General features: G+C 34.9%; 3 protein-coding genes across 9 annotated transcripts in view; 1 reads left to right on the forward strand and 2 right to left on the reverse strand.

Annotated features, from left to right (window-relative positions):
* Positions 1-3,131, reverse strand: part of LOC101242909 (sulfotransferase 6B1-like) — a 16,991-nt gene extending 13,860 nt beyond the window's left edge. Inside the window, exons 1-6 of one of the 2 annotated variants that reach the window (XR_003396520.1) lie at positions 2,974-3,131; positions 2,394-2,516; positions 2,031-2,135; positions 1,257-1,366; positions 767-890; positions 213-327 (exon numbers count right to left, since the gene is read on the reverse strand). Coding sequence is in view for 1 of the 2 variants with exons in the window: in XM_026837368.1 (XP_026693169.1) it covers positions 218-327; positions 767-890; positions 1,257-1,366; positions 2,031-2,135; positions 2,394-2,516; positions 2,974-3,064 (663 nt within the window). In the remaining variant the exon portion in view is untranslated. Of the gene's footprint in view, positions 1-211; positions 328-766; positions 891-1,256; positions 1,367-2,030; positions 2,136-2,393; positions 2,517-2,973 lie in introns of those variants that run through there. The other variant, XM_026837368.1, reaches the window with a different exon arrangement.
* A 1,981-nt stretch (positions 3,132-5,112) lies between these two features.
* Positions 5,113-10,254, reverse strand: LOC101242230 (low-density lipoprotein receptor class A domain-containing protein 2). 2 transcript variants are annotated; one of them, XM_018814615.2, is made up of 8 exons: positions 9,986-10,254; positions 8,799-8,964; positions 8,463-8,560; positions 8,133-8,264; positions 7,387-7,602; positions 6,833-7,059; positions 6,263-6,410; positions 5,113-5,632 (listed from the first exon to the last, which is right to left on the reverse strand). In XM_018814615.2, the coding sequence occupies exons 1-8, from the start codon at positions 10,056-10,058 to the stop codon at positions 5,499-5,501; spliced, it is 1,194 nt and encodes a 397-aa protein (XP_018670160.2). In that variant the 5' UTR covers positions 10,059-10,254; the 3' UTR covers positions 5,113-5,498. The 2 variants fall into 2 exon arrangements, with proteins under 2 accessions (XP_018670160.2, XP_018670161.2); XM_018814616.2 differs by having other exon boundaries at positions 6,274-6,410; positions 9,986-10,244.
* On the forward strand, positions 8,844-27,202 carry LOC100179472. 5 transcript variants are annotated; one of them, XM_002130831.4, is made up of 11 exons: positions 12,585-12,681; positions 12,951-13,127; positions 13,369-13,596; positions 13,956-14,096; positions 14,474-14,678; positions 15,577-15,683; positions 16,594-16,680; positions 21,018-21,144; positions 22,389-22,475; positions 23,210-23,348; positions 25,976-26,088. In XM_002130831.4, the coding sequence occupies exons 1-8, from the start codon at positions 12,621-12,623 to the stop codon at positions 21,023-21,025; spliced, it is 1,014 nt and encodes a 337-aa protein (XP_002130867.2). In that variant the 5' UTR covers positions 12,585-12,620; the 3' UTR covers positions 21,026-21,144; positions 22,389-22,475; positions 23,210-23,348; positions 25,976-26,088. The 5 variants fall into 5 exon arrangements, with proteins under 5 accessions (XP_018670156.1, XP_018670157.1, XP_002130867.2 ...); XM_026837367.1 differs by lacking the exon at positions 22,389-22,475 and having other exon boundaries at positions 25,976-27,202; XM_018814611.2 differs by lacking the exons at positions 12,585-12,681; positions 21,018-21,144; positions 22,389-22,475; positions 23,210-23,348; positions 25,976-26,088 and adding exons at positions 8,844-8,978; positions 16,750-16,941.
* The last annotated feature ends 487 nt before the right edge of the window (positions 27,203-27,689 follow it).

Here is a 27,689-nt window from a genome sequence, read left to right on the forward strand (position 1 = left end):
GATGGTCACCTTTTTGATACACCTGGGCATATATGAATGTGGTCACTTACAGGTTGTCGAAATTGTCAGTAAAACACTGAGAATTACATTCGTGGTAACTCGTAAGCTGTTACGAGGTGTATGAAACAGAACACTCGTGTTATAACGACTACCAGTACGCCGCCACACAAGGATTACCAAAATACATTTAATCACTCCCATATTCAGCTTACAAGTTTCATTTCTTCGAAACACAGAGCGAGTACTTGTTCATGGTCACGGTGCTGGTACATCCCAAGAAATGGTCGAGATATGTTTCACCTTTACGACAGAATGAACGAGGCAAAACTAGAAAAGGTACAGTTGTAGAATTATAAAATAATTTAATTTATTTTTTCAAATGCGATGGAAAAAAACAGAACACCCGTGTTATATAACAGATGCCATTCATTCATCCATATCTTAATAGCAGGCACGGAGTGTATGAAACAGAACACCAGTGTTATAACGACTGTTATTGCCCGCCACGCGAGGATTACATTCATTCGTTAATTCATTGTACACTTATTCATACACAAAGTTACATATGTTGTAAGCGGGCACGAGGTGCTGTTAGCACATAATATCCAATATTTCCTAATCGTGTTTTAAACAATTAACAGCACTCTTTTAGAGACGCAGGGATATGGTTATGTAATTCTGTAAATATTCTTTGTTTACTACCAAAAGGGACGATAAAATAGAATGAAAACATGAACTATCGCTGTCCAACCTAAAACATACTTACATTCCATGAACATTTGAACATATTCGTTCCAATCGTCACATCGAAACTGAGGGGGTGCCACTTTCTTTTGGAAATGGAAAAATGAAACTGCAACGTCTTTTGGGTTGCGGTATACGAAAACTATCTGTAGAGTAATAAGTTAAAAGTAAGTTTAAATGGCGCATATATGAATGAATGTAACTTATTTATCCTCGCGTGGCGAAAAACGACAGTCGTTAAACACGAGTGTTTTGTTTCATACACCTCCTACCTGCTTAAAAGTTACCACATATGTAACTTTTTAAGTTATTTTTTTTTAATTTATGGCTGACAGTTTAGATACTCATAAGGAACTACAGGGTTGGAGCAATTGCTGTTAATTGTATTTCCTAAATACACATACGCCCACAACGACAGCAGTGGCAAGTCACGAGTATACATTAATACACCATGTGTGACGGGGCTATACACTTACACACATATAACTCTACAGCGAGCATGAGGTCTTTACCTTTGCTTTATTCTTGAAATACTTCTCAATGTTAACATTCATAGCTGGCTGGTGACTTAACAAATAGTTTGGTGTCGTAATCTCATTCAGCATTTCGTATTTTTGAATTGCTGTAGAAAAAAAATCATAAGTGTGAAAAAGATCTTTCAGTAACTGTTTGTTTTGTAATCTTAAAGGACCAGCGTTTCGTCCGCTGCCATTATACTGTTAAGTGTCTTGTCCAAGGACACGAACACCCACAATAGTAGCAGCTTCAAGCCTCGAATCCGTACCCCCGTGTTACAGGCAGGCAAGATAAAAGTGTTATACGGTGCAAAGAAAATTCATGTTTACAAAGTGTTATAATTTTTTTTAACCCGATGACATTGTATAACGTGCTGTAATTTTAGGTGTTTTGAGTTCTAATCCAAACTAATTATTATGATGCTTTATGTTTTAGATGTCCTGGGTTCGAATCCAGGTAAAGTAACATGGCAAAGAATTTTATTGCCTATTTTACACAGACTGATGATGTAATTTAAAGCAAAACAAACATTTCTTCCAGTACAGTTTACACAGGACATGATTTTAGTTGAACACATTTCCCAGCACCCGATTCTGTTATTTTTGTTATGAAAATCATCCGAATTTAGGAACGTTTAGTCAGGGCCCGTTTTATGTTATTATCACCGATATTTTAACAACAAACTTTCATACTTTGATTCAATGACATTTAATAGAAAATGGTTGTCTGTTTATAAAAATAATGAGTTTAAGTAAAAGATGAGAACATACTTGGCCCACTCTCCAGAACTGACATGATCATTGAGCTTTTCCAAAAGTCCATTTTTTCTTTGGAGTACATCAACTCAGCCAGTATTTCGGCAGTCCAATGCGTCCCTATAAAGTAAAAGTTTTGTTTATTCAAATTGAATAAGAGACTGACGATGCTATTTAGGCGAAATATATATCTTGTATTATACAATTAGTCGGACTAGATTTTTCTCTGTTTATATACAAACAGAGCAAGCGCCGTTAGGTGTCTTGCCGAAAAGGACACATACGCCCACAATGGTAGCAGCGTCGAGCCTCGTACCCGAAATTTCGGGGCTACACACTTTAGAAGTTTGGAGCATTACAATAAGTTACATTACATACCGCATTTTGGGTATGTCACAAGCAATACGTCGTTTTCCTTGGGGTTATAATTCTCGTATGCGTACTTCGCGAAATAAGGTCTGAAAATCGCCTGCATTTCGACGTCATTATACGTTTTCATTTCTGTAAAAAATTGGTGTAAATTGAAACTCATATAAAAAATGTTATAGTGATTATAGTTTTTGATAGTAAACACAGAACTCTTGGTCGCAAACAAAGAACATTTACAGAATTATGTTTCCGCGCGACTCCCATAGACCGTTGTTAAGTATATAAAACACGATCAGGGTGTTTGGATATCATGTGCTAACGGTATCCATCTTACTCCACAGTAATTAATAATTGTATATATATATATTAATTTTATATGTATAGCAGGGTTGGGGAAGATATGACACCTTTTCATTCTATTTTCACGTCCAATTTGGTGGGAAGCATATAAAATTTAAAGAATTATGAAACCTTATCCCTACGACTCCCATATACCGATGTTAAGTATATAAAACACGATCAGGATGTTTGGATATCATGTGCTAAAGGTGTCCCAGCTTCCCCCACCCTACTGTATATATTTCATTACCTTCGACTTCTGGCTCTACTGTAGCTGTAAAGGGATTTTTCATCTTGTCAAAAAGTTCTTTATAATCGGCAACAAGCTTTTCGTAGTCCATACTTATTAAAGTAGTAATAACACGTATACAGAAATATGTAACAGTTCTGTAATAAAAAGTATATGTATATAGAGTATAGTAGGGTGGGGGAAGATGGGACACCTTTTCATTGTTTTATTTCGTCCCTTTTGGAGTGAACAAAGAACATTAAAAAAATTATTAAACCGTATGCTCACGACTTTCCCACCTTACTATATTAGTTCATGAATGAATGACTTTTATATCCACGCGTAGCGGGGAAACGACAGTAGTTAAAACACTTATGTTCTGTTTTATACATCTCGTGCCCGCTTTATGAGTTATAACATAATGTACTAGTTTGTCCCATTTAGGCAATTAGTTTTAAGTACATTCTAAAACAGCAACTAAAAACTAAATGTCTGACTGCTGAATCAGTCTGTATAATGGGATAAATCCCTATACACCTTTAAATTCTTAATCAATTAGAAATTAGAGGTACTTGTATTCTTAAAGATTCTCTCTCTTGTTAAATCGGGTCAGCAGTATACAATAGATTTCTACTGGGAACAGTTTTTTCACAAAGTGCAAAGATGATGATTGGCACCCAATATCCGGTTGTTATAACACGAGTGTTCTGTTTCGTAGACCATGCGGCCGCTTACGTGTTACCGTGTGTGAAACTATGTGTGGTTGAATACTTCAATTATACGCTGCTACTCCGTAGTTATAACTTATAAACTCTAAAGCTGTAGTAAGTTAGGGTAAAATGTATATCTATGTTTTTAAGCCCTTTCTCGTCCCTTTCGGTAATAAACAAAGAATTTTAATAAAATGTATAACCGTTGCCCCGCGACTCGATTAGGAAATATGGGATATATATTAGTAACGGTATCGATCTTACCCACAGTAATATAGTAGGGTGGGGGAAGATGGGACACCTTTTTGTTCTAATTTCTCGTCCAATTTGGTAGTAAACAAAGAACATTCAAAGAATTATAAAACCGTAGCCTCACGACTCCCATAGGCCATTGTTAATTGTTTAAAACACGATCAGAATATTTGGATGTTATGTGCTAAAGCTGTCCCATCTTCCCCCACAATACTCTATCTTTCCGTTAAAACGGTCGCCTCTTTTAACTCTCTAAATCTAGGCCATGCTTCTGCCTTTACTTTTCATGCATGAATTAATCCACGTCTGTATCTTATCGTTTCTTACCCACAGTACTACATAACCTTTTGCTTATAAAATTTTCCCTAACTAGTACTGCGAATGAATCAGCGTTATATGCCATCACTGAATTGCTGCTTAAAACGCTTGCCAAACCAGCACTGTAAAGCCTATTACAAATATTTGACACCATTGTTGCTGCTATTTAAAGAGTAAATCACGTGTTGCCGACACTTTCGTCACGGTCTAGCAATTGAGTAAAGCAGACGAACCGTAAAATCGATAAAAACTGTAAATTTTAGCAGATTTTCGGCTGGACAATGTATTTAGAAGGTATTATTATAATACTACATTAATTCGAGGCCTAAGAGTGTTTTTTTAGCTTGATGTTGTGCAATATTTAGGCTGTTATGTGTTCGCATATGTAATCGTAAATAGTATGCTGCCCTAGGTCATATCATTAGCTTCCACGCTGGTAACTTCGTTTTTCGGAACGCGTCGGCAGTTTTCGCGTATGACGGACGTGACCCATGGCTATACCTGTTTGCGGTGTAAATACAAAGTCACTCAATAGTTATGCTGTAACTTATTACCAAATGGAATACTAACTCACCGTGATAAAGCAGATTTTAAACAAAGTTACTTACGTGGTAACTCATCAGCTGGCACGAGGTGTATGAAACAGAACATTTGTGTTGCAACGACTGTCGTTGCCCCGCCACGTGACGATAAATAAGTTACACTCATCCATCTATTGTAGTAGGTTGGGGTAAGATGATACATGTTTTTATTCTTTCTTTTCTAGCAAATTTGGTAGTAAACAAAGACTAATTACAGAAAAGTTTAACCGTATCCTCACGATTCTAAAGTAGTTTTTACACAATAAAACACGTTGCAATTTGTATCAGAAAATACAACATTTATACACCAATTATTTGTATTAGAAAGAAAATACAAACATAAAGAATACAATAAAATTGTTACAGAACTTTTTGGAACACCATATATAATGCATTGAGACATTGTACTTGCAACAACAATACAACATAATGCAAATTTACTGTTTAATAGAACAATAAATTTATTTATCTCTTCGAATACGATAATAAAGATCAAATAAAATAATACAGCGAAGAAGAAGGGAATTAGCAACAAAACGACAGTTGTTAAAACTACTTAAAAACAGGCTAAACCCTAAAATTTTAAGCTCTTTTATTAAACGTTTTTTGGGCCTTTAAAATACAATGCCTGCTCACTATGTAAAGTCAAAATGTCTTTATTTTATTTTTTTCACAATCGAATCTTTCATTTTCTTTTAAATTCTAGATTGACTTTAGTGATTGAAGAACGACTGGCAGTCTTTGTCTTTGCGATGCTAAAGTGAGTCTTTTTAAGTGGGAACTTTGGTTTTTCTATGAAAGTGTTGGAACTAGTTGGACCTAAAATGGGAAAAAGGTGAAAATTGTGAAGAATCTTAAGTTTTTATAGTTTTGTTAATTTCTAAATAGGTATAGGTTTTTAGGGTTGTAGTTCTTTGAGTCTGCTATAGTTCAGAATATCTGTTAATGAATTTTTTACACCCACTGCCTAGTTATAAAGTGCCTATAGGATTTAACATTTGGCACTAGTCACGAGTTCGGCTAAGACAATATTTTATAGTAACATCAGATCTTTTAAGCTAGAACATATACAGTAGCTGCTTCTTTAGCTAGGCTTTAAGCACACAGGCGTAACAATATAGTTGGTTGGCCTGGGTGACATGACCTTATATGTAGCAGTGGTGACGTTAAATGTTGTAGGACTTGTAGCAACTTTGTTGTAATTATAAACCAGCTTTTACCCTGCTGTTATGTGTCTACACAAACAAACAGAGCCAAAGTATATTGTATTCGCCAAATTAATCAATGAGGTTCCCTATGTTTGACAACCATGAGTGTAACTGTATTTTAACAATCACCCAAGTCACCCAAGATTTTACAGAAAAATTAAAAAAACAAATCGCATATAATGAGTTATGTAAACTATTGCGCAATAATGACCAATTATGATGTCATAATCTCATGCAAAACCTGTAACGTACGGCTCCGGTTGGTCGAAACCATTTGTCATATCCATAGAAACATCATTCTGTGACATCTCATAAGTGCTCAGGTTGTCAACAGTCATATTGGTGTGCGCCTTTTCCGGGGTGATTTTTCGTCGCAAACGGTTTTTGGGCTGTAAAAAATGGATTAGCAGTATAAATATCTAAAACATGTACAGTTTAAATACTGCAAAACAGGGAAAACTTAGTTGCAGACGATTTTTGGGTTAAAAAAGGCTTTTAGTAGCATGGTATTGTATTTATCTACAGTCTACACCATGATGCTATTCTATTTATATGGGTGAGGTCCTGCAATGTGGCACTCCATGGGACATAGGATTTAATCCAGAGTTGGTCTATTACCCTAACACCCAGGGTGCCATATCAGTAAAAATTGGACTCTTATGGGTTGTCTAAATTGTTAGCTATACCTAAAAACAATCAACCACAAAGTACATATGTGGTAACTCATAAGCGGGCATGAAACAGAACACTATGTTATAACGACTGTCATAGCCCCGCCACTCAAGAATAAATAAGTTACACACATTCTTACCTTATCTTTTGCAGTTTTCCATTTTCTTCTACGTCTGATTAGAGCATAGCAGCATTTATGTAAGCAGGTCATCATACATGCTTTGAAACACTCAAAAGACAGAAGCGCGTACACCAAAAACACAGAAAACATAACAAACGCAAGTGTCAGTATAATATATAGTGGAGATAAATCTGGGAAAATTTTTCCCACAACTCCAGGAATTGGTATCGGAGTAGTTGTAGTAACTGTAGAAAATCAAAAGTTATAGATAACCAATTAGCCTATATTATTTATAGTAGGGTGAGGAAGAAGGGACACCTTTACTACATAATATCCAAATATCCTGATCCTGTTTTAAACCATTAACAACGGTCTATAGGAGTTGTGAAGATATGGATGAGAAAATAGAGTAATAAAGTGCCCCAAGAACATTCAAAGAATTATAAAACCGTATCCTCACAACTCCCATAGACCGTTGTTAATTGTTTGAAACACGATGAGATTTTTGAATATTATGTGCTAAAGGTATCCCGTCTTCTTCCACCCTACTATATATTAAACTGGTTACCCACTTAGCGTTGTCATTATTGGCGGTTGTGTCATAAATGGTGGTAAAGTAGTTGAAATAGGTGGTGTTGTTAAAATTGTCTGGTTACAAAATGTTGGGGGTCCTGTGCCCTCGTCTGTATTGTCTCCGCAAGAGTCAATTCCGTCGCAGTTTAAAACATTGAAAACACAACGCCCGTTTGCGCAGAGAAGCTCTTCGGTTGGCTGGGAGCATGGAGAAGCTGTGATGAATGAATGTAACTTGTTTATACTTGAATGATAGGGTAATGATAGTCGTTATAATATAGGTCTTCTGTTTCATACACCTTGTGTCGGCTTTTAAGGTATGAATGAATGTAACTTAATTATCCTTGCATGGTGGGGTAATGATAGTTGTTATATAATAAGTTCTGTTTTATACACCTCGTGCCCGCTTACGAGTTACCACGTATGTGACTTTGTGGGTGAATGTTTTTTCTGTATGGCTGGCAATTTGGACAACCCATTTCCATTAGTGACCACTAGGTTGGAGCAATTGTGGTTGGGGGTCTTTCCCAAGGACACATACGCCCAATGGGCAAGACACTTAACGGACATTGCTTTAACCCAGTGGTTGCTAATGAATTACAGCAAATCTAGGCCCCATGGAGTGCCACTCTGTAGGAACTCACCCATGTATAATAAAATAGTTAATTACCCCAACACCCAGTGTGCTACTTTTGGTTATTTTATAAAATCCATACACTCGTAAAAATTAGGTATATATTCTTACATCGATCTGGTGTAAAGCCATTCCAAAATCCAGTGAAATTGGCTGTCGGCGGAGCAGAAATTCTGGTTACAACCAGTTTTAATGTCATCCAAAAACTCGTGCTTACAAATTCCCTTGCTGCAATACTGTCCGCTAAAAATTTTTAAGTTTTAAGAATGAATGAATGAAAAGACCCACACGCCTGCAATGGTAGCAATTAAAGCCTTAAACTGGTAAGGTCCATGCGGAAGCACTATGGGTGTTGGGGTAATGGCCAACTCTGGCTTAAATCCTAGACCCCATACCTTAATGCTGGACCTCACCCATATAGAATAGAACATTTTACCATACTTGGGCATATGGTGGAAATTATAGGGAACGAGTCATTCAAGCCATCATATATTGTAAGGTTTGAAACAGCACAGTCTGTAGGAGTCAGTGAGAAATGCCTAGAAACAAAAAGATTGTTTTAAATATGTATATGTGTGTGTGGTGTATTTATGCACTTCATACTCACTGTTGAGTTATAACATGGTCTCTTCTTATACACCAGACACACATGGTGTATTCAAACACCTCATGCTCACTGTCAAGTTATAACATGGTGTCTTCTTATACACCAGACACACATGGTATATTCAAACACCTCATGCTCACTGTCAAATTACCGAACCATTTATTACTTACAGAAAAGTGAAACGTATCCTCTGTCGAAATTTCACAGCTCGCATGGTAAAAAAACACGTTATATCATTTGAAATTGGGGGAAGCACGTCTATTGGTTGATGTGAAACGACTATCCCGCCCTGCAGCTGTGACGTCACTCCACATTGGCCGCCCGTGATGAGGTCAACTGAAGGTCAATCGGTAAGCATTTATTATGTTATGGATATGCGTATTTATACACCTCGTGCCCGCTTACGAGAACATATAACTTTGTAAATGATTGAATGAATGTAACTTGTTTATCCTCGCGTGGTGGGGCAACGACAGTCGTTATAACACAGGTGTTCTGTTTCATACACCTTGTGCCCGCTTAAAGGTTACCACGTATGTAACTTATTTATCCTCACATGGCGGGGCAACGTGCCTGCTTACGAGTTAGCACGTATAACTTTGTAGGTGATTGCCTTTTATGTATGGCTGATAATTTAGGCAACCCAATTGGTTATCACTGGGCTGGAGCAATTGCCGTGTCTTGCCCAAGGACACATACGTCCACAACGGTACCAGCGACTAGAACCTGTAACCATTGGGTTAGATGCGTATAGGTTTCGTTGCGTTTAGTGTCCTGGGTGTTTTTATATTTAACGTCAAACTACCGGTGTATATAGTACTATGGGGTAAAAATAAGATAGTAAACAATAATATCCCATGTTTTTAATACCATATAGTACTGTGGGGTAAGATGGATACCGTTAGCAAATAAATCCAATATTTTCTGATCGTGTTTTTAACAATTAACAACGCTCTTTAAGAGTTGTGAGGATATGGTTTTATAATTCTTTAAATATTCTTTGTTTACTACCAAATGGGGCGATAAAAGAGAGTTAAAACGTGTCCCGTCTTACCCCAACGTAATGTATATGTATAACAGCTCGTAGGGTGGGGAAAGAGGAGACATCTTACCATTCTATTTTCACGTACCATTTGGTAGTAAACAAAGAACATTCAAAGAAATATAAAACCGTATACTCACGACTCCCATAGGCCGTTGTTAATTGTTTAAAACACGATCAGGATATTTGGATATTATGTGCTAAAGGTGTCCCGTCTTCCCCCACCCTACTATATACGTAATAATACGTTATACTACACTACAATACTACATGATGTATTGCGTTTTCAAGAGCTTTTAGATATGTAACACTTACTCGTATCGATTCCTGAAGCTTTTTGAACAACAGCCAAAGAACATAAGATAACACATAATATTCTATACATCATATAGTCCTGCAATTTTTTGCAAAAAATCCTAATTTTCTGAGTAATATATTTGACGTCTTTCTAGTATAGCATATAGTTTTACACGTTTAAATGTGTAGTTGTAAAAAAAACGTTTTTTTGTAACTTTTTTTTAGCTGCAACTGTTACCCTGTTTATAGTACACAGTTTTATTGCTATAGTGATTTTCTGTTTTATAAAAACAGAAAATTTCGCGACATTTTCTCGTTTGTGTGTTGTGACTATACGGCGACTGTTAAATAAGCCCGAAAAGGCGGCGAAATTTCAATTTTTCTTTTCTTTTTGTCGGTTTAACAATAGTTGTCGTAGTTTTTAAAGCGCACGTCAAAAGTCACAATAAGAATGTTGTTTTTGGCAAGTTTTGGGTATCGAGTTTCGCGCAAAAAGTTGTTTTAAGGCGTTTGACTTAGCACGACCGCTATGCCTTTGTGTGGCTGTAAAATTTGGCGCCGTAGCTTAGTGGTTAGGCGTTTGCATTTATAACTGAAGGATACCGGGTACGATGCTCGATGCTGCTACCATTGTGGGCGTATGTGTCTTTGGGCAAGACACTTAACGGCAATTGCTCTAACCCTGTGGTCACTAATTGGTTGTTCAAATTAAATTACCTACAAAGTTGCATACGTGGTATCTCGTAAGCCGGCACGAGGTGTTTAAAACAGAACGCCCATGTTCTAACAAAACAGGACAAGTGAGAATCAAAGTTTGTATAACAATTGAGATGCTCAAAAGCAAGACCTTCAAATACCACGCTATTTTTAGTTTCTACATCAAAACAAAAATATGTCTTTTATCTGTTTGAAATTTTTAAATTGAATTTTAGCCGTATGGGCATGTCCAGTTAGTTACGTAATAATACGCCTATTGTTACGCGCATCAAAGGCAGCTGACGTAACACTTAAGTATTATTTGCGCATAAGCACGCGTAAGATGTCCAAACTAATTAAATCGTGCTCAATCTTTTTTTGGAATTATTTTTTTCTTAAAAAGCGCAGAATTTTTGGAGTACTGATCAGTACGTATTAGAACTTAGCCTGAAATGTTGTATTTTGGAGTTTAGTCTTTTATTAGGTCTTTAAAAAATCGGCTTTGAAAAATGTTAATGATGTTTTTTTCTATCAGTTTTTCGTAACGTAGTTATAGCTTTTTTACACTATACATGCAATTAATTTAAAATAACATTATAACAATATTGTAGGGTGGGGGAAGATGGGTCACCTTAAGCACATAATATCTAAATATCTTGATCTTGTTTTAAACAATTAACAACGGTCTATTTAAGTCGTGAGGATACGGTTTTATAATTCTTTGAATGTTCGTTGTTTACTACCAAATGGGACGAGAAAATGGAATACTACGGTGTCCCATCCTCCCCCACCCTACTATATAAAATTTAAACCGCAAAATGCGGTTTAAATTTAAGCGCACAGTTAGGGGTTATTCAGGGTCAAATTTAGGCCAGGGTTTAGGATTTAAAATTTTGTCTTTGTAAGCGTTTGTATACCACTTCAAAGAGATAAAAGAAGAAAGCATTCTGAGATGGCTATATCATGTTTAATCCGATTGATATTTAAAAATGCCGTATATTGTGTATGTATGGTATAGGTTGGGGTAAAATGGTTTATTGGAAATTATGTGTACCCATCTTACCCCACAGTACTATGTTACCTTTTTTCAAAACAATAAAAAATAGTTTGTCGTTTTTATAATGGGCATTCAGCAAAAATGCCCGAAAATACTGGCTAAAAATACCTGGAAACGCTAGAACATAATACTTGGCGACTTATAAAAAAGGCGCGGCAACACTGAAAAAAATGGCTGGCAACACTGAAAAAATGCCCGGCAACACTGGCCATGGTCCGGACACGCGACTTCCCGCTTTCGTAACACGCCCCCAAATAATCCGCCGAATTTTGGAGACGTTTTTGAGACTCTGTCCTGCCGCAGTTTTCAAAACACGAAATCCTTATTATAACAACACTGTTATAGCTACGAGGTGTTACGACTTAGCGCTAACATACGCTGTCTAATTTTGCGTCTGTTGTATTCTACAGAGCGCTTAGTCCCGGCTAAATCAAATGTATATGTCAAAAACCGTGTAAATTTGTGTTAAATTTGTGTCGTAGTTGAAATAGTAAGATTGTATATATTATGTTTGTTTTTGTGTTTGTTTTTTTAATCAGTTGTATAAAAATAAAATTGAGCTTGTTTTTTAGGGTGTATACTTAATGCGTTGTACTTATCATTCAGGGGAAAAATCAGCTGTATAAATTAAGTTGGGCTTGTTTTTGTATGTCAGTTTCATAAGTTCTTCTTGTTTTTATGTGGCCTAGATTTTATGCGTTAATGAAGTTTTTTCGCCGAATTTTGTTTCTTTTCGTTTGTAATTTTTTCAGGCAGTCAGTTTTTGAGTATTCATTTAAAAAATTATAATTTACTTTAAAATTAACTATCAAAAGAATATCTAGAATTTTATTTCAAAATTTTATTTATTTTTATGTAGAAAACTATAGTCGCAGTTATTGGATTAAAATTCGGACAAATATGTTAAATTTTTGCTTTTCTTTTGTCCTATCTATTTCTACATGTTTGGCTATTGATACGGGTATGTATACGTTCTATAGATTGTTTATTATTGTAAGAATTCGAATTTTTACGTATATGGTAACTCAGAAGCAGGCACGAGGTGTATGAAACAGAACACCCGTGTTATAACGACTGTCGCAACCCACACGCGAGGTTAAGTAAGTTACATTCATTCACTTGTTTTTGGCACCGATTTGTATTAAAATCACTATATTGTTTAAAACCTGCACCAATAAAATGTAAAAATATACATCCGCGAGATGGCGCTAACGATCTATGTTCCCACAGTTGTCATGATACCGACATCGTGCGGCGTGACAGAGCCCAGGGGTCCAGGCAAAATCATACAAGCTCAGCCTGGCGTAGCAATGGGTGTATCCGAGTATACACCGCTTTTTCCCGCGTGTTCATACACCATGGTAGCAGCAACTGCAAACCATCGTATCCGGTTTAATTTTGGCACAGGTTAGTAGTTTACCATTGTGGGCGTATGTGTTCTTGAGCAAGACACTTACCGGCAATTGCTCCAACCCAGTGGTCACTAATGGGTTGTTTTCGATTGTCATTGCCCCTTCGCGCGAGGATAAACAAGTTACATTCATTTTTCATATCCAATTATTTTTTTCAAATACAATTTTCCATATATATAAGTAATACATACTTTTGCATTTCTTATTACGTAACAAAGCCCTTTATGGCGTCACAGGTATGGGAGAAGTGAACTTTATTGACCATCCAAACGGCTGCGGCGCCGCTAACGTACAGTTACTAGACAGCGATGGTCTCACCCAAATTCTACCTTTAACATGCGGGGTTTTGGACAGGACAGAATATCTCTCGACCGGCGATAGAATGACGATAGAAGCTATGAGCACTGGCGGAAATGGGACCATTTTTAACTTTACAGCGCAGTACACGTCGTTTACCGACGCCGGTGAGAGAGTTTTTTGACTTACTGAGTACGGGTTTGAACCTAGGGCCCTTAACTGTAAAAAAAGATTTGAAACCTGAAATTACGTGATAAATAGTAACAGGTTTCACGCTGCTAAATTTTTGGGCGTATGTGTCCTTGGGCAAGAAATTTAACGGCATTTTCTTCAAAAAAGAGGGAAAAATTACCCATAAAGTTACATAAATTGCAACTCGTAAGCGGGCACGAGGTGTATGAAACAGAACACCCGTGTTATAAATTTTATCATTTCCCTGCCACCGCTAGGATAAACAAATAACATTCCTTTTTTAGCATTAAACTTATATATATATATCCTAATCCTTACCTATTATTACATACAGTTAACTGTAGCGACGATCCGTCCGTATTTCCGTGCGCGAACGGTCGCTGCGTCGACCCAGCGGGGCGATGTGACGTCACACTGATAAATAATTGCGGAGATTTTTCGGACAACAGCAGAGGCCCGCCTGGCAACTGCTCCAGTAAGTATAACTACAATGTATAGAATTGTGGTTAGGTTGGGATAAGATGGGACACACCTAGGGGCAATACGGGACGTACGTGGGGAGAGATGGGACAGTAAGTATGATTATGATATGGTATCATGACGTATGGTGGCGTGACGTAATGGTATATGACGTATATATGATCGTGACGTATGCTAGCTTATGACAGTATTGGCGCGCCAATAGCCCGGAAAATATGCGTTCGAGGCTTAATGTAAGCAGGCACGAGGTGTATGAAACAGAATACCCGTGGTATAACGGCTTGGAGACAATCTAAAATTGATAACGACTCTCATTACCCCGCGACATACGAATAAATAACATTCATTCATTTATTCTATATTACATCACAGCGCCAACGACGACTGTTGTAATGACTACAGCTCCCGGAATGACCCTTACACCGCCAGGAGCGCCTGAAAGCGATTCACCAAGTTTATTATGGATTGCATGGGTGGCTTTGGGCCTGGTTGGCGCCTACTTGTTCTACTGGTTACTGTGGAGACCTGGGTACCTTACATGGCGGTGCGGCGCTTGGAGACACATACCATTCTGCAGGTATATTTATATATACTCTTAGCAAAAGTTAAAAATTACCCACAATGTTATATATGTGGTACCTCGTAAGCAGGCACGAGGTGTATCAAACAGAACACCCGTGTTACAACGGCTGTTGTTAACATATACCATTCTGCAGGTATACTATTAGCATAGAAGGGATAGGTTTAAAAAACCATCACTTATAAAGTTACATATATGGTTAACCGTGCACGAGGTGTGTGAAACAGAACACCCGTGTTATAACGACTGTCGTTGCCCCGCCACGCGAAGACAAATAAGATTCATTCATTCATTTATTTTTGGCACCGAATTTCGTCTCGTATATATTTTAGGTTTTTAGTTTGTTTGACCACTTTAACTGGTTTTATCTAGTTTTACCTGCTTTTTCTTGTACTGGTACAAGTTTAATGCAGTATTTTCCAATTTAAACCGATTTTCAATAAAGAGGTTATTTTATTTGTGTGTAAGTAAATGGTTAAATTGTTATGTCTTTGTTAAACTATATGCTGCTGTTAACGCTGATTAGGCAATACTAAATGCCCCGTCTGCTTAATGGTTAAACCCATTTGGCAGACACTTAAACAGTAATTACTCCAACCCAGTGGTAACTGATAAGCAGATAATTTAAAAGTCGTTTAAAAATGCTGTGTTGGAATATTGTGTAATAATACACCCGTGTTGTAACTTGACAGTGAGCATGAGGTGTATAAATACACCATGTGTGTCTGGTGTATAAGAAGACGCCCATGTTATAACTCAACAGTGAGCATAAGGTGTATGAATACACTATGTTTGTCTCGCGTATAAGATTTCTATAGCTTATAATCTGCCGAAATATTCACTACAAATAAAAACAGTACAAAAATATCTAATATTATTATCTTTTCGTTCGCAGAAAACACGGATTATGTCAGAAGCCTACCGGTTCGAGTCCCAGCGGCGGTACTTTTACGTGTTGTTCTGAATCTAAGGTAGCATCAGATGCGTCACAAATACCAAAAGGTAATTGCTATTGTTATTAATTTTACGTTTTGCCGTGTCTATATGCGCTAACAAACATTAACTTTGAATTGGTTGCACAACTTTTTGCAGGTGTTTATATCAGTTAAGTTGTATTTGACCGACACTTCAGTAATTTTGACAGCTAATTTTACAAATTTTCAACAAAACAATAATCTTAAATTGGTTGCACCACTTTTCACGGGTATTTGTATAAGTTAAGTTGTATTTGACCGACACTTCAGTATTTTTGACAGCTAGTTTTACAAAGTGTCAACAAAACAATAACCTTAAATTGGTTGCACCACTTTTCACATGTGTTTATATAAGTTAAGTTGTATTTGACCGACACTTCAGTATTTTTGACAGCTAGTTTTACAAAGTGTCAACAAAACAATAACCTTAAATTGGTTGCACCACTTTTTACATGCTTTTAATGTAGTCTAATTATGTGTTATTGTTTTTTGTTATGTTGTTTTGAAATTATTACTTAGTAGGTTTTCTGTATATTATGACGTCAGTTGTTTTAGCGGATATGACGTAAAATTACGCGGCACAACACAGCTATTGTGATGTATACAATACAAGTTGTGGTACGTCACAATTGCTATTGTTTTTATTTTGAAACTTTGTCAAAAAATTTCTTGGCTGTGTTATATAGTATACTGTGGGCAGTGTGGGGTAAGATGGATACCGTTAGCGCATAAAATCCAATATTTTTTAATAATTAACTATCTTTAAAATAGAGAAAACAAAACACCCACAGAGTTACCTACGTGGTAGCTTGTAAGCGGAAATGAAGTGTATGAAACAGAACACCCGTGTTATAATCACTGTCGCTTTCCGGCCACGCGAGGATAAATAAGTTACATTCATTCTTTCAACCATATACAGTATCTCGTTTTTATTGTAGATGCTCCTGTTACGTCACAGCCAGGTCCTGTTACGTCACAATCCGGACAAACGAACGGTGTTTTTAGTGAATCACTTCCAAATACAGGTATGTAGCAGTTTAAAAATTTTCGGAAGTGCGTCAGAATCACTTTTAATTATCTCTGTGACGTCACAGACGTAGGTGGAAATACTATGGAAGGCCTGCCTGGCGGGATACGCAAAGAGTCGCATATATTTGCGATCTAAAAAGAAATTCTACATTTGTAATGGGAAAATATATGGTAGAGTGGGGGGAAATGGGACACTTTTTCATTCTATTTTCCGTCCCATTTAGTATTAAACAAATAATATCCAAAAAATTATAAAACCGTATCCTCACAACTCCTATATACCGTTGTTAAACACGATTAGAATATTTGAATATTATGCGCTAAAGGTGTCCCGCCTTACCCCACCCTACTATATGTATTTAGGCATATCTGCACAATGAAAATATGGCATTTGTTAAACGGAAAATATACCTGTTTTTGCCTGTTTAGAATTTACAACACAATTTCTTACATATGTAGCAAAAATTATCTCCGTTTTCTCATTTTTTGATTTAAAATAAAAGTTCATGAATTTTGAAAGGTATTTATGTATTTAAGTTTGGTTTTTATGTTTTTTGTCGTTATTTTATTATTTTTTACAACATTTTCTACAATTTTAAAATAAAAATATGTCTGTTTTTGTCTGTTAAAAACAATTTACTTCGTTTGAAAAAATGTGTATTTTAACGTTTTTAGTTGTTATTTTATACTTGCTGGTAGCGCCTATAATAGTTTAAACACAAAATCAAGTGTAGTTTGAAATAGCTACCTCGTTTTTTAATTAGGGGTTCGTTGACCCATTTTTCATCATATGTATTAAGAAAATTACCAAAATGCCCCAACTTTGCACTAATTTACTAAAAACGTATTTTCCTAAACGGAATTTTCGTTTAGCTAGAGTTATATACTTTAAACTATAAAATTAAACTACTTTACCCATTTTTTGGCCCATAAGTTAAGAAAAATCTTCCAAAAATTGCCTAATTTAGGTTGAAAAGGTATTTTCTGAACAAAATTTCGTTTAGTCATGGCGGTATTGTGACGTTTTTCGGCCATTGTGTATTAACAATGTTAACTATGACGTCTAAATTTAGATTATGCGTGATTAATTGTGCTAAAAACACAATGACACATTATTGCGTCATGGTACTAGTTTCTGTGTGGCCTTTGTGGGTCAATACGTAACAGTGTAAATTGTGACGTAATAATATGAATTTAAGTTGTATTTTAAAACGTAATGCGTTCAATTGTATAAATATGCATTAAAAACAAATTTACGTTTTTTGTGTAGTAGGGTGGGGTAAGATGGATACCGTTAGCACATTGTCTCCTATTTCCTAATCCTGTTTTTAACAATTAAAAACGCTTTTTTAAAGTCGTTACGATATGGTTATATAATTTTGTAAATATTCTTTGTTTACTTCCAAATGGGACAATAAAAAGAATAAAATCGTGCACCATCTTACCCCAACATACTATATAAAAATACAACTGTCTGGCTAGTTAAATTTCCTATTTAACTTTTGTAGTTTTTATTGCGGTACACTGTCTGTCGTTTATTTTAAAACCCGGTACACTGTTTGTCGTTTATCCCACGAACCGGTACACTGTTTGTCGTTTATCCCACGAACCGGTACACTGTTTGTCGTTTATCTCACGAACCGGTACACTGTTTGTTATTTATAATACCGCTGTTACTATTGTACAAAGCCGTTTTTTAAACGCATGAACAAATAATAAATAAACTACTTAGCGTATAAACAACAACAGCGATTTATTTTTTTCGCAAACGAACGACTTTGTTTTTCGAAGAAATCTCAATTGTTATATTATAATACGCAGCGTGTAGTCATGAGATTTAGGATGCACAGTGCAGCGTCATTGTTACGTGATAATTGTCATTATGTTTATGTGCTGACGCATAACGCAGTAATAACAAAACAAAAAATTATTTGACGTGGCAGAAAATGACATTTTTTCGAAAAATTATAGTGTTACAGTAGATTTGCTTTATTAAATTGTTGACCGTACACTACAAAAAATAACAGAATAATCACCCACAAAGTTACATACGTGGTAACTTATAAGCTGGCACAAGGTGTATGAAACAGATCACCAGTGCTATAACGACTGTCATTGCCTCGCCACACGAGGATAAAAGTTGCATTCATTCATTCAGTCAGCATAATATAAAAGTAGTATTACTTTATATTGCAATTACATAACTGTATCCTCACGACCAAAAAAAACTAATTGTAGAAAAACACGATTATGAAATATGGGACATTACATGCTAACGATATCCATCTTACCCCACAGTACTATACGAGTATTTCGAAAACCAATAACCGCTAATGTCAGATAACGTGCGAAACAGCTGATCGGTTAAACCCGACCAAAGTTCAATTCTCCCAAAATAGGAACTGGTTTAATCCAGGTTATACCGGTATGGCACAGCGCATGCTACTCTTATGTATCGTGCGTGGTCTTGGGCCAAATTGTGCAGCTTTTTAAAGGGCCAGAACAAAAAAGTTAAACTTTTTTTCACGACTTTTCGCTCTGTAACGATTTTAGGCAAACTGTTACGAAAAATTTCGTAAAAAATCCTTTTTTTGTACTATTGCGTGCGCATAAGTAATAATTGTTTTAATTGCACCATGATTTGTAATAGGGCGTGTCCTCGTGTTCGAATTTCGACATGTATAGACGCTTTATTTCGGTTTCAGACACTTTTGTTAATTATTACGGATAATACGCAGATTAGATGGTAATTTTATTAAATTTTGCATGAATTTTTTTTACGAGTGATTAATTTAAAATACCACCGCGAACCAGAACCGGTCGCTGTAGTCTTTGCAATTTACAGTTAATTTTATTAAATTTAAATTTTCCATAACATTTTGTGACAGTACGCAGAAATTTTTAAATAACTTTACAAAATTTGCGCTTTATTAGTGCTTATATTTTCGATACCGTTGCGTTCTAGAACCGAGCGACTTCAGCTATTCGTTATAAATACCTAATTTTATTTAAAAAATTATAATATACGCATTTATTGACATATTACGCAAAATAAAACGTAATTTTCGCTTTACGAATGCATAAATTTTTGATACTGTCGCGGGCTAGAACCGAGCGACTCGAGGCCTTTGTTATGATCTCGCGTCCTTCACGCTTCAGTGCTCACGAACGACGCTCTGCGGTCGTCTGTGATTGGTTCAAATTTCGTGACGTAGTTCCCAGCTGATCAATAATAACAAGGCATCTCAACAAAGGCCATACTGCAGTTTGGGCGAGGCAGAGAAACAGTCGCATTGAAGTATCTATTGCATGGGCGCTAACTTTTTGTTGTTGTATAAAAAAAATTGTAGCTGTTACCATTTTAAAAGGGATTTAATTCAAAAAGGTTAGTAAAAATATTTGTTATTTTCTTTTTAAATTATTTTTATTTGTAAATTTTAAACACTTGTGAAAAGTTGTGTATTTAGTTTAAGGTTATTGTTTTGTTGATACTGTTTAAAACTAGCTGTTAAAAATACTGAAGTGTTAGTCAAATACAACTTAACTTATATAAACACCTGTCAAAAGTGGTGCAACCAATTCAAGGTTATTGTTTTTTGTATAGCGGATATCTAATAAAACAAATACAGTTATATTAAAGCTGTTAAACATAGGGAACCTCATCGATTAATGTGGCGAATGCAATATACTTTGGCTCTGCTTGTTTGTATAGACACCTAACAGCAGGGTAAAATCTGGGGTGACATTGTTAAAATACAGTTACACTGATAGTTGTCAAACATAGGGAACTTCATTGAATAATATGGTGAATGCAATATACTTTGGATCTGCTTGTTTGTATGGACACCTAACAGCAGGGTAAAATCTGGGGTGACATTGTTAAAATACAGTTACACTCATAGTTGTCAAACATAGGGAACTTCATTGAATAATATGGTGAATGCAATATACTTTGGATCTGCTTGTTTGCATAGACACCTAACAGCAGGGTAAAATTGGGACTCTAAATATATAATGTCACCTCTTTTTTTAAAAAAGTGGGGTAACATGTCACTCCAGGCACCCCTGAAATTTAACACTTGTGGTGCTAAAATATATTACCTCTTTTTCAAAAGTTGGGAAGCCTGTCCCCCCAGGCACCCCGAAAATTACGCCTATTTTCACTTAAATTTCTATTATGTTTTAGATGCCTAAATTTTATATAAGTTTTAGATGCTTAAAAAATATGTTTAAATTTTTAATATGCTTTTTTTAAAAATAAGTGGGGTAACATTCCCCCCAGGCACCCCGAAAATTACGCCTATTTTTTAAATAACTTTTAATTATGTTTTAGATGCTTAATACTATTGCATACTGGGCTGGGTTTGGCAGCAATGATACCCCTGTAGTAGATGACAATTTGTCGTTTATAACTAAAGAAACTGGTGACTGGACATTAGTGGATTTAGAAAACCAAAATGGTAAGTCAAATCTAAATTTACCGCATGTGTGTGTGTATTTAAAAATCTTTAAATGCACTTTTTTTTTTTCGCACGAAAAAAAAACTTGTTTTAAAGTTTTTATTGTGTTGTATGAATTTAAAGGTGTTTCAAACAGACGAAAATGTTTTTTTTATATTAAAATTGTCTTTTTTATATGTTTTACATGGCAATAATTTATTGTTTAAAATTACAGGTGTTTTCAATGCACTAAAATATCCTAATTTTCCTTATTTTTCTCTCAAAATAAATATTTTATATTTCTTACATCGATTTAGTTGTCTCATAACTAAATTCAAAAGGCACAGTCTAATTTTACAAACCAGTTCTTTGAAATTGGGCAACAGTTGGACCATTTCTTAGCAAATTTCTATTTTAAAAGACAATGTAGATTTAGTAATGGGTAAAACATATACGTCATTCTGACTGGGTTATAAGCTTTGAATTAGCAATATACTAATGCGACTATTAGGTTGTATAGCTGTTTTTAATATTTACATTATTTTGGCCATTTTTGCCTTGTTTTTTTTTTAAAGTTAAGCCTATACTGTATCAAGTGTTTTGTTGTAATACTAATTACAAAATTCTATAATTTTTGGACAACTTGGCCATTTTTGCCCTTAAAACTGTAAAATCTTATGCCTATACTTTATAGTAAGGTTTACTGTAATACCATCTGTTTTTATTTGGCCTATTTAACTAAAAAATCAATATGAATTCATTTGTTCTTTATACACCAGAGGATTATTGGCAAAAAAATCAATTTTATTATTCAGTCTGTTGTTCTGTTTCATACCAGATGAAAATTGAAGTACCAGATTTTGTAGAAAATTATAAAATATTAGGTAATATAGTTTAAACATATATTAATTTATTATTTGGGTAGAAATGGTTTAAAAATTGTCCGATTTTTTAAATTTTAAAATAGATATCAGCTCTGGTACAGTATATGTTATTTTTTTACAAAAGTTTGCCTGAGACGCTTCTTTAAATTTTATTTTTCCATTTATTTACCTTATATTTCGTTTTTAAACTTTATCTGCCTTTACTAAATAACACTACACTTTTTGAATAGTTCTTGTTCTTTTTTTTGCATTTTTCGCCCATTTTAATTTTTTAGTGTGTTTTTTTGGAAATATTAATTATAATTTTTGGTATTTTTTACTGTTTTCGTTTTTCGCAATTTTTTTGGCTCCCCTGTGTTAAAAGCTGGTGGTTTTACACAGATGCCCAAAGCAACTACCCAACTCCGCCACCCTCTCCAAGGATAGAACACAGTTGGCTTATAACACCTCCGCCTTGCTTTACTGCAGGTTAAAAAAATTCAAAATTTCCGCAAAAAAGAATATATATTTAAAAAAAATTTTATAAAATTTTTTTTTTGGTAATAAGTGTTTTTTACAAGTTTTTTAATTTTTTTATAAAGTTTTTTTTTGTTTAAAAATGTTTTTTACGCAATTTTATTTTTTTTATAAAAATTTTATTAAGTTTTTTAAATACAGATATCTGCTATCGCGTGCACGATTTGAAAATAAAACTAAGAGCGAATTAAATTCCTTTAAAATTGTTTTAAAAAGCAATTTTTACAGTACCGCTTGAAAAAAGAACGGTATTTTAATCCCTACATTTACAAAGGGCTGTTTGTTTGAACAAGCTCTTTGAAAATATTATTGCTATACCATTACGTAACCCATTCATTCATTCAGGCTGTTAGGACACAAAATCCTTTATTTTATTTTACAAGCATGTGGACTTATTGCATGTAATTCAAAATTCTCGTGTGAATTTTTGCCTGGTTTTATAACTAAATAGTTATAAAACCATAGCTTTATAGACCAAAAAGTGTATTAAACATGCTATAATTCATTTTACAATACAGTACTACATTCCAAATAGCACTTTTTAAAACTGAACAAATTAAATACCCGAACAGATACTACTATGGGGTAAAACGGGATGTGCTATGGGGTAGAATAGGATTTTTGCCTTTAAAAATATACCCTTTTTGCGCCAAATTTCGGCGCTAACTTAATCATTTATATTACAGAAGCTAGCATGCACGTCGGCGCCTTGAACGCGAGAGAAAATCTGCTAATAGAACACCCTAGCATGTTCGTAAAGCCAGCAGAACCATCAGAAGAACCTAAAAACAAAACCGAATCTCGTTCTGTACAACGTCACAAAGGGTGAGTATGTCGTAACAATAGCATTGTTAAACTATATATAACAAAGAACTAAAGTTACGTGGCAATGTCCTTTATCCGCTGTGTACGCTGATGCTTTTATCATTGGCTTTTAAAAACGTTTATTCTTATAGCGTTTAAAAATCGTTTTTTGGTCGCATTTATTTATTGTAAAACATCACGCCAAAAAGACGTATCAACTTTCACGTATTAGGCCAACTGTGGCTTAAATCCCAGGTCCCATATTGTGCCACACTGTAAGACCTCACCAATATAGAATAGGATGTGCATATACAATGTTGGGGTAATGGGCCAACTCTGGCCTAAATCTCAGGTTCCGTTGCATGCCTCGCTGTAGGACCTCACCCATATAGAATAGAAAGGGTAATTTTACGCTTCTATTTTGGACCTTTAAGTAACTACACAAAGAGCTGTCTAAGCAGTAAAAGACTCTCTCGCTATATAAGGACACTTTACCATACTTGTCTATTAGGGCGCTTTAAACGGTCACATATGTCTTACAGTTTGACAAACGTAATTATACCCGAACGCTATAACACCATGCAATTATAACTTCTAATATAAGACGCGTTTTCTAAATGGTCTGTCACTAGGGATGCACATTACAGAATTTCGAATCCGTGAGATTCGAATCCTTTTGTATTCGAATCTAATAACGGGATTCGGTATTCTGTTTAATGACGTCATTACACGTCTTCTAATAAACTATATTATCATTTTTTGAAACTTATAAATTTAAAAAAAAAAAATTCGTATTTGTGGGACTTTCGAGAGTAAACGTTTCGTAACGTCTTTTCATAGCCTGCTATACGTTTCATGACGCAAAAACTACCCAATAGTACAATTTTTGATCATTTTACAACTCATGATCCAACAATGCTGCTATGAAAGAGTCTTTAAACTGACTTATGTGGGTAAAATTATTTTTTCCTATAAATATAAAAAGATTCGAAATTCTAGATTCGAAATAAAGTATTCTAGGATATTCTCGAATACCTAATTATTCTGTAATGTGCATCCCTATCTGTCACTCTATAATGTAATACAGCAGACACATAGTATATACGCCTTTTAAAATTCGTTCTGTAACTTTTTGTATTACACCAGAAAATTCGTAATTGTTTTAGGAAGTATAGTTTTAGTAGCGCAAAAAACGTATCAAAACTGGTGTAAAATACATGTGTTTTGTATATAGTAGGGTGGGGTTAGATAATCCATGTTTTTATTCTCTTTTATCGTTTTATTTAGAAGTAAACAAAGAATATTTACAGAATTATATAACAATATCCTCGCGACTCTTAAAGGTATTTCTAAAAACACGATAAGGGAACATGGGATATTATGTGCTAACGGTATCCATCTTACTCTACAGTACTATCTACATATAAAAGCTAAAAATATATAAAAAAATAAATAAAAAATTGTGAAAATCAAATGTAATATTACTTTTAAAAAATACCCCCAAAATATTAAAATCAAAAAATTAAAATGCAATTTTCTATTTAAAAACTATACAGCGTTTTCTAGGTATACGTTATAAGGTATACCTTTACCGTGTGACCCATGAATTATTCATAATTCTAATTTACGTTGCTTCGAATCCGGTTTACTTAAACAGCTGTATAGCTATTGTTCTAAAAGGGTATTGTCTTTTAAACATACAACGTTCTTATATGCGAAAATTTGATCCTTTTTGAGCTATTTTTGGTAGCAGGACAATAAAACATGTTATATATAAAGTAGAGTAGGGTAAGATTAGTTGGGACGTGTTTTTATTCCATTTTACCGTCCATTTGGTAGTAAAGCAAATTTAAATAATTGTATAACTGTATCCTCGCGACTTTAAAAGAGTGTTATTAATTGTTCAAAAAAAAACGATCAGAAAATATGGGATTTAGGTGCTAACGGTATCCATCTTACCCTACAGTACAATTGTCAGCCATACATACAAAAAAAAAAAACGAAAAATAATCACCGACAAAGTACATAGTAACTCCTAAGTGAGCACGAGGTGTATGAAACAGAACAGCCATGTTATAACGACTGTGGTTGATCTGGCATGCAAGGATAAATAAGTCACATGCGTGGTAACTTGTAAGCGGGCAGGAGGTGTATGAAACAGAAAACCTGTGTTATAAAGACTACCCTTGCTCTGGCCACGTACACGGTCTTACTTGGCATTCGGCGATCAATATTTATATTGTAGCTTGCAAAGCTGTTACGGGATTTAATTGCCACTTTAACAGTAATTGCTTTTTTAAGTCGTCCTGCTATTCGTATGTTATTGTAATTACTTTTACAATATATTACGTAAAACGATTTTAACATTATAGTATGGTGGGGAAGAAGGGACACCTTTTAAATCTATTTTCTCGTCCTATTTAGTAGTAAACCAAGAACATTCAAAGAATTATAAAACCGTATCCTCACGGCTCCCATAGACCGTTTTTAATTGTTTAACATATTTGGATATTATGTGCTAAAGGTGTTCCGTTTTTCCCCACAATTACCCTACTAATATGTGTGTTTTTTGTATGATGTATAGTATGTGCGTCATGCGTTTTCTGATGCGTGATCCGTTTTTTTACAATATTTCATTATTTTTACAGAGCACCGACTTCGTTGCGTCGTAGCCACCGCCGTGCGTCGCGTCAAGCGTCATGCGTTATCTCCCAGATGCACCGCAGCAACCAAATCAAACGCGACGTAGCACGCAGCAACAAAGCAATGCAGAAGATGCGTCAAATCGTACACCAGCCCCGCAAGAGGTGTTAATTCACTTTCTCACAAATTAGTCAATCGTTGTACTAGTCGTCGTGTGTTGTTACGTCACAATTGCCCTTGTTCTGTTCCTTTTACCTTACAAAAAATTTCGAAATTTATTTTTTCCGATATTTTTTTCAATAAAAATATTTTTTTTTGTTTTTATTAATGATTTGAAAATTTCAAGTTTTCGAAATTTTACTGTTTTAAAAATAATTCGATTTTGTTAAAATTTTTAATGTTTTTGATGTAGATACTTGTCTGTACATACGCGACCGTTTTTAAAATTTAGAAAAAAATATATTTTATAACATTTCTATTTTCTTATTGCGTCAATTTATTCCCGTGTTTCGTGACGTCATGTATTATTAGTTTTAGTTACGTTATATTCGGGGTTGTTACGTCACAACTGTGTATTGTAGTAGTTTAACGTGGTTGAGCGACTTGCTCTATACCTCCATCTACCGGATAAAAACTGTGGCGTTTTTGTTGCGTGTTAAAAAAAACACAAAAAAATCACACAAAACTATATACAGCATTTTTGCTACGCGGAAAATATAAACAACAATTAAAAACCGCAAAAAACATATCATTTTTTTCCAAAAACATGCTCAAATTGTCAATACAAAAATATTTTTTCAAAAATTTTAATCGCAATTTTTTAATTCGCCATTTGACTACTAAAAATCATTTTTGGTGCGTCATTTTTTCAGAAATTTCGTTCGTGCTTAAATTTGCCTAAAATTGTCCTAAATTACAATTCTCAAACACACAAAATTAATTCTGCATGGTGATATACTAAAATTACGAACAAAATAATTATTTTTTAATAAATTTGCTAAAATTAATTTTTTTTTTCAATTATTTTAATTTTCCTTAAAATTAATGAAAATGCTTTTTTGGATTTTTTTTCGTTTAAATATTTGTGTTCTCTGTTTTTATCCATTTAATTTTTAGTCGGCGTTGTTTTTATTTGTATTAACCGGTTTTTAACGTTAATATATAAGTATGCCCGTCTGCTAATACGTTTAGCAGGCGTGTTTTCTGGAATAAAACACCCTACTTTCCAAAAATGAATGTAATTGGTTTATCCTCGCGTAGCGGGGCAATGGCAGAGTTATAACACGGGTGTTCTGTTTTATACACCTCTTGCCCGCTTACGAGTTACCATTTACGTAACTTTGTAGGTAACTATTTTAGGATGACAATTTGGAAAACTCATTGGTGACCACTGGGTTAGGACAACTACCGTTATAAGTATCTTGCCCAAGGACACATACGCCCACAATGGTAGCAGCGTTGCTTGAATCAGTAGACTCTGCGCCGAAGGCAGGCGCGTTTACCGCTTTTCCATGGAGCAGAGTATAGTTTGTTTCTTTCTTTTTACTTTATCTTCGTTTTTTTTCCGAGGAGGAGCGGAAAAAGTTTTAAAAAAATGAGAAAATCTTGAAAATCCGGCGTTTCTTCATTCGTTATTAGTCTTGCTTGTAGAATGAGTTTTAAGTTAGCTACGCTTTTACATGCAGTTTAAGTTAGATAGATTAAACAGCTGAAACACAA

Source organism: Ciona intestinalis, chromosome 13 (assembly GCF_000224145.3).
Source record: "Ciona intestinalis chromosome 13, KH, whole genome shotgun sequence".
Classification (NCBI taxonomy): domain Eukaryota; kingdom Metazoa; phylum Chordata; class Ascidiacea; order Phlebobranchia; family Cionidae; genus Ciona; species Ciona intestinalis.

Excerpts from the sequence above, each read along its gene's own strand:
- LOC101242230 (XM_018814615.2), bottom strand. The coding sequence starts at position 10,058 with ATGATGTATAGAATATTATGTGTTATCTTATGTTCTTTGGCTGTTGTT. Across the intron at positions 8,561-8,798 it reads AGGATACGTTTCACTTTTCT|GCATTTCTCACTGACTCCTA; the intron begins GTAAGTAATAAA and ends TTTTGTTTCTAG. Across the intron at positions 5,633-6,262 it reads ACCGGAGCCGTACGTTACAG|GTCCAACTAGTTCCAACACT; the intron begins GTTTTGCATGAG and ends TTCCCATTTTAG.
- LOC100179472 (XM_026837366.1), top strand. The coding sequence starts at position 12,621 with ATGTTAAATTTTTGCTTTTCTTTTGTCCTATCTATTTCTACATGTTTG. Across the intron at positions 14,097-14,473 it reads CCCGCCTGGCAACTGCTCCA|CGCCAACGACGACTGTTGTA; the intron begins GTAAGTATAACT and ends ATTACATCACAG. Across the intron at positions 15,684-16,593 it reads TGCGTCACAAATACCAAAAG|ATGCTCCTGTTACGTCACAG; the intron begins GTAATTGCTATT and ends TTTTTATTGTAG.